The 14264-nt window shown below is 38.8% G+C and overlaps 1 protein-coding gene across 1 annotated transcript in view; it reads right to left on the bottom strand.

Annotated features, from left to right (window-relative positions):
* Window positions 1-1824: 1824 nt before the first annotated feature.
* The window catches only part of LOC306820897 (transmembrane protein 266-like), a 46230-nt gene continuing 33790 nt past the window's right edge, over window positions 1825-14264 (bottom strand). Inside the window, exons 6-11 of the mRNA XM_079338963.1 lie at window positions 12991-13047; window positions 12377-12515; window positions 8500-8615; window positions 7289-7484; window positions 3931-3993; window positions 1825-3512 (exon numbers count right to left, since the gene is read on the bottom strand). Coding sequence (XP_079195089.1) covers window positions 2872-3512; window positions 3931-3993; window positions 7289-7484; window positions 8500-8615; window positions 12377-12515; window positions 12991-13047 — 1212 coding nt within the window. The 3' untranslated portion in view covers window positions 1825-2871. The remainder of the gene's footprint in view (window positions 3513-3930; window positions 3994-7288; window positions 7485-8499; window positions 8616-12376; window positions 12516-12990; window positions 13048-14264) is intronic.

Below are 14264 nucleotides of genomic sequence, written 5' to 3'. Positions count from 1 at the left end.
ACCACAAGTCCACTTCAGACATTAATGAATACCAAAATAGCCCTGACACTAAGCCAAGTTTTGGCACCCGTATTCAACAAGATTCCTTTGTGTGTGTCAGGAGCCAAGCAGGTCATTATTTATTTACTTGGTCCATGGCACATGAGATAGGCTTTGTTGTTTACATAAACTACATCGATGTGATGGATGAAAGCTGGAAAAAAAACAAAAAACACGAGTTCTCAACTTACATCTGGAGTTAAAAAACACGACACTGTCAACTGCTCAATAAACAAAATAATAATTGCGTAATGTTATAAGAAAATAAGTCTTAAGGATTCTTAACACCAGTGTTACATCATTAAAATGTCTGGTTTGGGTTCTGATTTTTCATTTGGAATGAGTTGTTTTTATTACATTTCAAAGTTTAGTTTTGCAAAATGAATACATATGTTTAGACTGTACAAGAGATTACTCAAGCTTTGAAGAAACGATCATTTGTTAAATATGTAATAATTTAAATATAAAACGTACTCTCCTCTTTGAAGGATAATCACAATAATAGTTAAATCCAAAGACACATGATTAAATGTATTTAGGAGGTCTTTTGTTCTGTTTGGTGTTGTTGCGACATATAAATGACTTTGGGATAAGCTTTGAATATAATGTATTGTTACAGAGGAAATTAATTATGTGTTTTGTTTTGAATTAATGAATTGATGAAAGAGGGCCAGGTTGTATAAGATATAATATGAAAATTAATCTAATGTAAACAATTGTTCTCCTGCAATTTTGTAGTTTTCAATATAATATTTTAATGAAGAGTCTGTTTGCATTTTTTAACCAAGACAAGAGTAAGAATCTAAGACAAAGATCAAAGTTACCAGACTGTTACCCATAAAAAAATAAATAAAAAAAAAACATGTACCACTGGTTCCTCTTCAAATCAAGTTTTAACTGATGATTGTGTTTTAGATTAGCTGTTGTCCCAGTCCTAAAATGTGACCTTTTGTATATATGATATGACCAATGTCATTGTAATCATGAAAACAAGATAGGAAAAAGTCCAATCAGATAAAGATAGAAAATTAGCATTTTTCATAGTAATTTTTCATGAATGCTGTTGCTGTTTTGTGCCATGCACCTCCCATAATCTAAAGGTTTAGTTTAGAAAGTAAGGAGGGAAGTCATTGTCTTCTTTACTAAAAAGTTGATGTAAATCTCGCCTTAGTGTGGCCTAAGCAAGCAATCCAAACAAAATATTCTCTGAGGCCAGAGAGTGTCCCACATAAAGCCTCGTAGCCCATCGCTAGACTAATACTGAAATGATCCTATTATGGAACACTACAGTATCTGTTATGGTTCAGTTAGTCTACACTGGGTACATTAAAAATAAGGCTGTCACAAAATATCACCAGACTAACTTACAACTACTAATTATCTAATCAGTATTCACAATTAAGCAATCAACTTGTGTTGATAGCTTAATTGCAGCCATATAGTTATTAACAATTAAAACATTCTCAGGATACTTATAAACACTTGACAAGCAACAAAATGGTACAGCAGTTTATCTTCTAAATTAATGATACAAGAGGGTAATGGGGGGGGAGGGGGGAGGGGGGGTGATTCCTCTCACGACGCACTTACAATGACTTGATCAATTAGCAGTTGCTGTGACAGGTCTTCTAATGTTAATAACCTTAAATAATTTAGGTTTTTCAATATGCATATAATAATATATCATGGTGATTAAATAATGGTGTGCATTACAGTAATTAGGAGGGGCCTGTATGTTATGTGTGTTTTATAATACTTCTCTAGTATCTTCAGTATTTTGAAATCATGACACATAATATGTTAGAGTCAGTAAACTGACAGGGGTTAAGGAAATACTAACTTTTATTTTTGCTATTTTCATTCAAATGACAACACCGGCATTTGGCAATAACTTCCTCCATATCAAGTTTACAAAAGTGTCTGTAAACATTAAAGTGCAAAGGATTTGCTTGCCATTTAGGCCACATAGTATCTTTTAAAGGTTCATGCTACAAGCACTCCAGGCTAGTTTCATGTGAAGAGTCCAGTCATTTAGCCTTCATACCACCCACGCAAATGTACCATACTCACCTTTTATTCAACAACTAAAACAAAAATTATATTCATTAAACTTTGAGGATATTCAAATCAAACAATAACTGATAGAAAGGCAAATCAAAGCCAGTCCTTTGTACCCTGTGGCTGTTTGAACAAAAAACAGCAAGATTTATGTTTGAACTGGATCACACTAATGAAAAGAAAAAAAGGTAAGAAGAAAGATGGGTTATAAAAAAAAAATACTTTAACTGCTTAACATTCCAAAAGCAGAACACATTGTCTTGGTTTGCAACACTGTTTAGAAGTATTTATTCAGAAAAGGCTTGAACGGCTCCCTTGCTGGTTTTAATTCATGTAAAGTTCAGTGCTTTTAGGACCTATTCAAAGTGGGAATTCCTGATAACGACTGTGTCCAAAAACACAATAAACTCCCTCTTAATGGGACATGTCACTCTTTGTTGTGCTATATCGGGGCATTTGTGATTCAAAAATCCATATGGGTGTAACAAGTTGGGTTGGACAGTATGGCAAAGGACAGAAGAGTCATTTTTCTCTTTCCTGCAATCGACTTCTGAGCACGTGAAGTTAAGGAGCATCAGTGTTAGCGGAAGGCTAATTGCTCAAGCTTGTTCTGGATTAGCTAAGATTGAATTTACGAAGCGTAGGGAGAAATCCAACTTGAAAATCCTATGTGGTCTCTTTAACGAGGGTTACCTGCCACAAGGGTTCAGATTTAAGTCAAACAGGTCGGCAGTTAAAACGAAAAATACACTTCTGTTTCTGTGTGAATTTAGCTTATGTATCAGGCATGTGCCCCAGAGGTGTGTCAGCTGGACCCAGGAGCCGGTACTTCTCCTCCAGGGATGGCTCAGTGGTGCTGCCCTGCAGGTGAATCAGCGGCTTAGTCTGCAACAACACACAGCCCCTCCCCCGGCCTCTCCTCTCCTCCTGGTTCCTGCAGTTAAAGATGTTTATTCTGTTGTCCAGCTCAGGGCTGGCTTTTTCCGAGCTGGTAGGACTTGGAAACTTAAGGTTCACAGGGTCCACAGCCATGCCCTTTTGAGCAAGACAGGAGTCCTCAGAGAGGGAGGAGAGGAGTTCCTGCACCACTACACTAGGGTCCCTGCAGTGGTCCTGGACTGGAAAGGAGGGAAGGCAGCAGCGATGGGAGCTATAGCTCAGACTGAGGTCATGAGCTGTGCTGCTGCTGCAGTCTGTCACAGATGAACCTGGCGTGTGGCTGCTCAGGCTGTGTGGACGGGCCGTCAGGCTGCCACTGGACCGCGATATGCTGGTTGAGGCATCACTTACAGCACTGCCCACATGGTCCATAGTCAGTATCGAGTTGGATTGAATGGGATTTGGGTTGGTGGGGAGATGAACATCAATAGCTGCTGTGGTGATGACCCGGGCACCTAAACCAGAAGCCCCGGCATCTTTAGAGAAAGATAGACAAAACCAAAAATGACAGGTGCAGGATAGGTTACTTCCTGTTATCATTGAGAATAAACTTTAGAAAACTGTGAATGTAGGTAATGGTTATGATAAATTATACATTCATGCTAAGTTTCATTCGTTTTCCCAAACATGGCTGTTTGAGAAGTAGTGGAGTCAGCGGCGATCACAAGCACAAAATTAAGATTTTGCCTGGCAGAACCCAATTTGAATAAAGTAGGATTTGAGTTTGCATTTAAATTTTTACATAATATATGGCCAACTGTGTGAGCAAAGAATGTTTTTCTTCCTGTAACATGATATAATAACAAAAAAAAACTGGACTAGCAGAGTAACTAGAAGTCATATTGGTGTACAGGTTCATGAAGTGGTGTAAAGTTAAGGATGATAGGCACTCACCACTGCTTGCTTCGCTGTAGTACTGACTTATGTAGTTGTTCATGTCATCACGTACAACTGGATCTAGACGTGCAATATTTGAAAGGATGAAAAAAATGAGGGAATAATGATATTATTTGAACAAAAGAATGTAGAAGAAACAACTGCATTCGTTCTCAACATAAACCTGGAGCAAGACTGTTTATTTTTCTGTTACATGTTCTTATGTCTGAATCCAATAACAATCTTCATACAATATCACACACCAAAAACGTAAACAAGGATGCCCAGCATCCAAAATACTGTTTGCGCGGTTTGGTTAACCTCTGGGCTGCATTTGTGAGTGAATGTGATCATTTCTCTGTCGTTCACACAAAACAAAATAATAAAAGGAAATCTTGAAAGCAGATAGTGTTCTTTTATAGATCAGAAATATTTCAGTTTCCCCTGTATTTGAACATGACATGGTACATTATTTCTTATAATCTTACAATGTAACTATTGTGTAAAATGTTGACATATTTATTCAATTTTATTGAACCTTCTTGCAGCTTTACAAACATTTGAGTTCTGTGGAAAAATTAACCCCTCACCTTAACCTTAACATGGATTACTTATGGGCTTAATATGCTTTATGTTACTGCTAAATAGCAGTAATGATTGCACTGCTTGTTGAAATTTGGAAATAAACATAAAGACAAAAGTGAATAGAAGGAAGTTAAGACTTGTGTATGATCATATGTTATAAATAGAGAATGGACTATAAACTGTTTATCAGTAAGCTACCAGCCACCAGTTAAATTAGGGTTTTGCAGTCACTGACTCAAACAACTGATAGTCTGTGTGACAGTGACCATAATTGGATTTTACACCTTTTTGTATGTCGGTACTCTGATCAATTTCAGTGTTAATATCTCCTGTGTTTACACTACAATATTGACAGAGAAGACTTGTGCCCCAGGCCACAGGTGCGTTATTGGCGAGTGGTCAGGAATATGCTAGTTGCTACGCTACGTATTAGCTACAGCCTAGTGCACAAGAAAAAAACTGGGACAGGGACGGGATGGGCTTGGTTTCAGGATTGAAAGAAATGTGGGGGGGGGGAAGGAATGACAGAAAGTGAAAGTAGGATCTCTTTGTTTAGGCCCAGATCCCTCCAGCCTAGCAGGCCTGAGTGTGGTGAATGGCTGTGATCTGCGAGGCTCTTCTTTTCGCTTGATTGGCCTTGAGCTCACTGTCCGCTGGGTGAGTGCGAACCCAGAGTACCCTGAGTGCTAGCCCCTGTCCCCTGGGACATGCAGCAGACTCTGATGGGTAATTTCATTTATTTTTCAGTCTAAAATATTAATCCCTGAGCCACCCCTGGAGAGGAAGCATTGCACTCACTAAAACAAGACCGAGACAATCCCCTCACAATTAATAACACATGAGTGTTAAGAAAAAAAGAATGGGCTGCCCAGGATATATAACAGGCTTTTTCCCTGACAGTAAAGTTACCAGGCTGTCATTTGAAGAAAAAGAGAAGTGACATACTGGACTATTTTAGTTTCATTTTAAAATATAATTTTGATTGGTGAAGAATCAGATTGAAACCCAGGATGGTAATTTAACAAAGCAGCAATACAAATAAACAGAGAACAGACATGGAATGTTTCAGATTAATAAAAAGAACAAGGCCATTTTAGAAAAGAATAATGCACCATTAAAGAGATTTATATATATCATAAATGGCTTTTATGTGGACAGAAACTTTTCAGCTATCATGAATTACTACATAAAACTACTGCAGACATACTGCAGAGATTTCTCCCCAGAGGCTGACACCATCCATTTTTAGTAAGTTTTCTTGATGGTTTTGTGTGACATGTCTCAACATTAGAAAATGGATTATCATTCAGTGTTGAAGAGCCATTCACTTCCCTTTGTTGGATGAACAGTGGTTAATAACTTTGGGGAACTTATGACTTTTCATCTCGTTCCAGCCTTTACTTGAGTTGTAATTTCCCCTATACTCTGGTTTATGTCTTATTGGCTGCAAATTATATATCACTTCTTTAGCTTCAGATATACTTTGGTGTTAGCACAATTTTTTAAGAGGTATCATGCTAACAGTCTTAGATCTTAAACAGATAGGATAAGACTAATAGAATGACCAATGTACCTGGAGACTAAGTGAGATATCGAGAACATGTTGCTTTTGTTGACAATTGATACATTTCACTTCCAACCAAACATATCTATATTTTGATAATGTAAGCGTTTACTGCTTTACTATGAATCTTGTTTCAACTATCCTCTTTTGGAACCTGGAAAAAATCTCCACTGGCTCATTGATTAATGCAGATTTCCCCTGTTGTTTCTTAAAGCATACATAATATGGTCTGCCTCTAAATCTCCTAGGCGGTTAATTCATATGAAGCCCAGTGAGACCAGGTGTTTGCCATATTGAGCAATACAAATGGACTTGATTTGAGTTGACTTGACTCGACTTTAGCCCAGTGGCTTAAATGTTCATCCCAGTGACCATGTTTCTGCAAAAAGCCCCACTTGTTTCTGTTAGCCAGATTTCCCACTATGCCCTTGGGGTAATATTGTGGCCGCAATGGAGTGTCTTGGTGCCCTATTGCGGTTTCCAGGTGAGGTGGAACAGATGTTGACAGGAGCCCACTCTCTCCTAACAAGGCCCAAAGCACAGAGCACTAGCCCAAATGGGCCGGGCTAGTTAGGTTGGTCTTGATGTGAGGGAGGCAGTAAGGGAGGTAGTCGGGGATGATGAAGCCCATGCCAGGTTAGGTCGTGTCAGAGAACATGCTTGTTGTCTGCAGGATTCACCAAGTCCTAAAAGCTTTTTTGCCCTCACATTGATCCCAGAGCGCCTGCGGTCAGATGGGTGTTGTGTGCGAGCATGGACAGGCTAAGAGCTTGGCCTAGAAGATGCTCCAGGGCTACTGCTCCAGATTAACTGTACACTACTCTGGCATCCAGTTCACCTGATGTTACACCAGAAGAGACTTTTTGTTCCACATAATTATGTACATACTTGATGCTGCACCTCTCTCCTGGTTTGTCATGCTGCTTTCTCAAGCAAACGATGCACCTGGCTTCTTGTGTATTTACATTTACTTATATTTTATTGCCACAAGCTTTGTCTTGATGAATCTGTTATCTCTTTGTTAAAATGTGTTTTATCCTCATTTATTGCCCACAGTGTAAAGCTTAATGCTAGAATCAATTTGGCATTTTATGAATGTATATGTATGACATGCTTTTGTTTTTATTCTCATATCCTTAAAGAGTTCAAAATATTTTGATAATTCAAAGGCAAATCACTAAATCACTTTCTATTTGTTTTCCTATCTTCTCAAAAAACCTACTGTACCTGTAGTTGCATGGGGCTCCCTGGGGTCCCTCTGGGTGCCCTCATCGTCAGACTCCCCAGGAGTTGCACCTTCTACAACTTGAAAACTCCTTCCCTGTTTGCCCCATACGTGGTGGATCTGCATGGCTGCCTCACGTTCAGCTGCAAGGTCGACGTCCTGCTGGGCCAGATGAGCCCTCAGCTGCCTGATCTCAAACTGCAGATAACCAATAAATAACAAAAAGTAATGTATATTAACTCCCTTTTTTTAAGGAGTCTTGAGATAACATTGACACTATTCAAATAATGATTGAGTTGTTGATTGTGGATGGTTTATGGGGGAAAAAAAGTTAAAAAAAATGCTGGGAATTCGAAGGAACAGATGAAAGAAAAATTTAGTTTTTATCTGTTTAATCTTATGGCTAAAGTCATTTCTGAGCCTATTGGATGAGGTATAGATTGTGACCTAAAATATTAGCCGGAAATCTATTCCCTATATGGAATTTCTATGGATGAGATTATTTCCTTTGTGATAATGTCTTAATTTCAATAATTTAGTTAGTTTACTTAGATGGTCAATCAAAGGGTTAAACGTTTATCAAAGCACATTGTAGATGGTATTTTTCTGTATGAGATCATCAGTATGTGTGCTGAGGAGTTGGAAGATGTGCAGAAAGACTAAACCTTTACCTGAGGTTTTGCTGCCCTCCTGTGGTGGTAAATGAACTGACAGTTTTCTGCATAGCTCAAGGTTAAATAGTCATGTGTGGCCTTAATTAGACTATTGATGTAGTGAACAATATAACAACACATGTATGGGCACGTGGAGAGTAAATTAATTACAAACTGTTACGAAAGTGAAATGCCTTTTAATTGAAGAAATACACACTATATATATATGCCCACAGTAATTGTTTGTGATTATGTCCAAGCTGTTTGTAAAGTGATATTCTACTGAGTCAACTCCTCTTGAAGAGTTTTCACCAATTTTGTTGAATAAAAAGTGGCTAAAAAAGTTGTTCTGACAATCAGGCAATGTTAAATCTGTGCACAGTTTGTTGTGTGTTTTGCATGAGGTCCCATATGAAGCTACCTTGATAATGACCAACCTTTTTTGGTTGGAGGTGACTACTATATGTTTTGTTCCTCTGATTAAAGGGTTAACTTGTTTTGAATTTATTAGGAAACACTGTTATTGTTTGTTTATTGTTATAAGTTGATCAGGTACTCACAGCCTGTTCCTGGCAGATCTGAGTGAGACGCTCCAGCTGCTCCTCCCTAACAGCCTTGGTCTTCTCACACTGCTGGATCTCCAGTTCCATCTCAACTTTTACTTGCAGCACATAAGCTGTCACAAAAGAAGAGAAAAGAGAGAATCAGCAAGCATTCTTAACACAGATATATTTGGATGGTCTGAAAATGTTTAAAATATATTTCAGAGGGCATCAAGACTCACACCAAGAGACAAAGTTTTTAAGCTATTAAAACCACTTTGTGGTAAAATTCATCAAGTAAACCAGGGACAGAGGTCAGTCAGGGTTGTTGGACCACTTGTCCTTTGCTCTATAAATATCTGAACCTGCACTGAATGATTTTAGCAATGTGTTGAAGTTGTTCTGCATGGATCTTGTTTCACTGGGATAAAATTCAATTCAATTCAAAACCTTTATTTTACCTCAAAAGATGCTTAAGGTTTCCCTCATATACAGTGACGTCAAGATCACAGCATAGAAGATACAAATTAAACAGAGTAAAAAATAGGATAAAAAAACAAACACAGAAAACCCAACATATCCAGAAAAAAAAGCCAGCAACACAGTTAAAAACAGTTGCATGAACAAGGGCAGAGTCCTAATTTCTTAACATTTGTGGATGACAATCCAGGAATGTGGAAGGATCCACTATTCCTCTCCAACATTACTGTGATGTACGGAGGCAGTTTAGCAAGGGCTTTGAAAATGAACAGACACATGATAATGAGTATCATACATCACCAATGACAAATCTGATGTCAGAGTGAAGTGAAGTCTAAAACCGATAGGAAAACTGCCTCGTCAAACCTTTTCCTACTAATCAAAGAAAAGTTGGTTGTGTCATCTGGTTCTGTCCTTACAATCAATACTAGATACAGTAGCAGAGGGGCAGCAATTGACTAGGACATGTGATCAAGAAGAAGCCAATTTTCTGTCGCAAATTGATGGTAAGGTTGTCTATGATATTCAAAAAACAAATTGATCGATTGATTAACAAAACTCAGACATCCAAACGTTGTATTGCAGTGAATATAACCTGTTTTTGGGGCCTTTTACCTTTATTGATAGGACAGCTTAATAAAGACAGGAAACATGGATCGACACTTCAAGGCCGGGAGCTTAACTGTTTGTTCTTTTAGTCACATAGTGCGTGATTGGACAAGACAGTGTGAAATCCAATGATGATGCATCAACTGCTCATTTAAATTTGTGTGTTGTGAAATCATTAAAAATGCAAAAAGTGTTACAGATTGAGGTCAAAAGATTCCCCTGGTTAGCACTGACCTTTAATCACTTTAAACTGTATTCAAATGATGCTTGAACTGTACTCTGTTTAGAACAATGTAAGGCCTGCTGATCACATGGCCTCCTGAGCTCCAGTCTTTACCTTTTCCTGATATACCCTTTACTGAGTGTGGCTAACTGACGTGTTTGTTCCTATTAATCGTCTTGAACATCTTTGAATAAATCTTGCTATCCTTCCCATGTGTCTTTCAGTTGTGACTCACCAATTTATTTTTGAACACAAAACTTCTGTTGAGTGTTTGTGTAGTGGTTCATTTTCAATTGGGGTATTACGTGAAGTGCATGAGGGGTAATGTGTAGCCCTGCACAAACACTTGATTTACATCTTTATCAATGAGTTATTCCACCGCTTCCAATCAGAAAACTGTTTTTACACATTCTTGGAGAATGGGCCCATACCAGGACAGTGTGAGTAACTGTGGATCCCTGTTATCATCTCAGATGGCAGGCGATCAGTGCCTCTAACGTCTCTGTGATCACATTTGTAAACGTGCCACATAGTATCGAACATGATATTTCTGTGTGTCCTGATAGGACAGGTTTCCATGGGCAACACATAAAGATGAAATATGCCGTAGTAAGTAATTATATCTATACTATAGCTTAACTAATATAAGACCCAACTGCTGGTTTTGTTGAAACACTGAGAGGAGAATGAAACAGTCTTTGTTATACTGAGGGGGGCAGAGCACAGCAGCCATCACCACATGCTCCTTGTTCCTATTTATAGTCAGGTTGGCACACACACAGCCAAACTGAGCACATTAAAAGGGGTCAGTTTTTAAACAGGCACGAAAAGCTCAATATCGTTGTGTGTGTGTGTGTGTGTGTGTGTGTGTGTGTGTGTGTGTGTGTGTGTGTGTGTGTGTGTGTGTGTGTGTGTGTGTGTGTGTGTGTGTGTGTGTGTGTGTGCGTGCTTGTGTAAAGACTTTCTGACAGCTGCTTTCACATCACTGTAATTCACACCCGAACTTCACAGAGGCTAACACCAGACCCTGCTCACCTCTCAAATAGAGTCAGGTGCTTAACTGCTCCCACATACACTAACCCATAAAACCCTGTTCACCTGAATTGACTGGAAAGTACAGGGACTTAAGAAATGGTTATACGTTTACTACTTAATTCTACTTAAATTGATTGTCTCTGTTAAGGATCTGCTGTGGTCTCCTACTTAATATTTCTTTTCCAACTGCACTGACAGAAACATCACCAGTGTTCAGCTTTTAACACAGCTTTTTTAACTCAGTCCTCCATAATAACCCAGTTGGTCCGTCAGCTGTACCTTTATTGATTTGAGAGTGATTTTTTCCCCATGAGGTATGTTGCTGACTGCCTAACAAGGAAACTCAATCACTTACAGATATCAAACCCAACAGGTCGAGGTGTGTGGCAGGACAATCACACGTTTACTCCCTGCAAACCAAAACCACAGCTGCATGTAAACAAGCAGGAGATATATTCTGCTCCTGATAGGTGTGTTTTCTAACTGAGTCTCTCAGTGATGCAGAAAGGTGTATTGTCTTTTTTCCTCAAAGTATCAATCATGTAAGTATGATGTCTCACTTTTGGGTCATTGTAATTTGATCCAAAAAAAACCTTGTATCTATTTTGAGCCTGGTCTAAAATGTCTTAAAAAAGGTTTTCTTTAGAGGATTTTTTTTTTTTTGACAAAAACACAGCATAAGGTATACATCCATACATATAAATAGGATATGCATAATGAATCAATAAAAGCAGAAGCTGTTGGAGGATTGGGTAACAGAACAGCTGGTAATTGTTGAATATAGCTTTCAAGCAATAACTGATCATTTTTTAGAATCAGTTTTGGCACACTGCATCAGTGAGGACTGCTGCATGGGGCCAGCAGTGATGTTCAAAAAAAGAGTTCAAAGGGGTAAAGGACTGAGCAGAGCTGCAGCACAAACTGCTATTTACACTTTACTGTGTCGCTTCAACAAACAAGATATGACTAACTTTATTTGGGAGCTTTAGAAGTGCTGGTGAGCAGACTTGGTCACATTTGGACAGAGATAAGCTAGCTTGTTAAACTTTTTCACAGTTTGTACTGCCCTTAACTCGACAAACCAGTTGCTGGCAGTCTTCCTAAAAAAATAAAAAAAATCAAACCTTAGATTTAAAAGTAAGTCCCCTGTCTCACTGCAGCTGATCCTGTATGCAGCACAAAGGCCAGTCATGAGGGTGACCTCCGAACAGATATTGAATCAGCTAGCATTAGCATAGGGGAGAATAACCACCATATTCATTCCGATCCCTCCGAATGTATTGAACCTTACAATAAATAGTACTTACAGTGGCAGAGTGGCAGCAATTGACTAGGAGATGTTATCAATGGCTCTATTGCTCTGAAAAGTAAATAATGTGTATATCATGGAAAGAATGGGGTCTTGTAGCTCTCCTCCTTTGAGAAAGACTGGGTGTTTTCTTGAGAAGCTCCTCAAAATGAATCAGCCTTATATACAGGCCACTTAATGAGACAACGCAAACAGAGTAGACACAACCTTTTTATACATTTTTTTTGTTCCTGCCTCACCGTCAATAATCCTCTTGACCCTCCAGATGCGGAGAGTGATGATGAGGCTGATAGCATCCCAGGGGCTGCTGGGCCCGTTGGCCACTGTGGAGGCCACCATGGGGGCCAAGGACAGCACGATGACAGCGCCATCAAAGACCTTAGGCACACATACAAACAAGCACTTAAAAAAAAACAATGATGTGTAGATGTTGTTGTTTTCCTTTGATCCTGTCTGTACCTTGCAAAAACAAATGCAGTTCGTTGTGATTTGGGAGGCAAGTGTCCATGCAAAGAAGGCCGTTGATACAAATGGTAATTGTCTTAATTGCCAATGTCTTGTTGTTGCCTTCAGAAATGTGTATCACTCCCACTGCTGAACAATTGTACTAGTTTTTGATGTTTGCTTTTAATGGAGCCCAATCCTGGTTGCCTGGGTCCTGTATGTATTTTGTATTCCCCTTGAACAGAGCCAAAGGTTAAAAAAAAAAAAAAAATCATCAAGATACTCTGCTACTATGACATGGTGGTGAAAATTTAGATAAATAATTTTAAAGCAGATGGACAATCTAAAAATAGTCTTTGGAAATTGCTCATCACTATCTGTCAATAATAGCCAAAACAGCAACACTGACCTCTACTTTGTTCTCAATGTAGTCCCAGATCCCGAGCACTACAATCCTGAACACAGTCTGAAACAGAGATAAATCAAAGCATTCAAATAGACAGGTAAGAGTCTTCTGTTACATAAAAAAACACTCTTGTGATATTCTTAGTCTCTTGAGTTCTCATTACTTCCAACAACCTTTGTTGAGGCGTGTGACTTAAAACTGAGAAAGGCTTGTGAGGCACAGTTTTTTTCCTTTGATGCGTCTTCTCTAGTGCAAATTTGACCTGTGCTAGAATGCTACAAGTGAAGCTAGACGTCCTAAAAAAAGCTGAAATTAAAAGATTTGATTTGTAAAAAACATGAACAAAAATCAGACAGAAGAAAATAATATGATGTGCTATTTATTAATCACAAATACATCACAGAGAAGAAAGGAGACAGTCCTTCGAACAACATGAGCAGCTTAAGTAGCCATGCTCTTTATTATGAGGAAAAATGTTCCTCAATCTTTGACAACAAAAAGGAAACAAAACAACTGTAATTTGATCACCTGTCGCAACGCACATCGTGCTCTGAACGTAAAAGTTGTTCTTAGATCCTTTGTTGAGCAGCATGATTAATTCACACTCCAATTAGCCTGTGGTGTCATGTGTGACCGGTCCAGCTAATCCATCATGTTGAATCCATGTTGAACACTATTGGATGTGTCGTGACGGGTGCTGGGACTCAGCCCACATGTTAGAATCCTGCTCTCTGATAGGTGCATGGGGAGCAGCAGGTGATATGTTTCCACTATCTAACACCTTTCCCAGATGACAGTTCCTCTGTGATGTCAGTGGGCGAGGTGTTTGGATGGATCGGATCACAGTAACCTCATCCCCACTGCTCATTAAGCTGGGCTTTAATTATTGCTCCGGCTGGCTCGCTGGTAATTAATGTTAGGTTTAGGGCGTTTGGGCTGAGGCTGTCAGGGTAATTAGTTTGAACAGGAGTGGAGGCCTGTGGGCCAATCTCTCCCCTTTCCATTTTGTTTTTTACAATTCCACAGCACTGATAAGGCAATATTTAATTAAATAATGGCAAAAAAATAAATTTAGACTTATTAAACTTAAGTTCATTTTACTACCCATCAAGTCTTCAAGTTTTGAGCTTGAGTTTCACCTTGTCTGTACGATAACAGACTTATGTAAATGTCATGGGAGTGACTTATTGTAGTTCCCTCGGGCATGCTCTAGGTTTGCATTTCAATAGATAGGATGTAATCTACAATTAAATAAAGCTTGGACATATTTAATTTAA

This window comes from Symphodus melops, assembly GCF_947650265.1.
Source record: "Symphodus melops genome assembly, chromosome: 3".
In the NCBI taxonomy this organism is placed as follows: Eukaryota; Metazoa; Chordata; class Actinopteri; order Labriformes; family Labridae; genus Symphodus; species Symphodus melops.
Note: the sequence above shows the minus strand (reverse complement) of the source record. Positions and strands in the feature narration are given on the sequence as shown.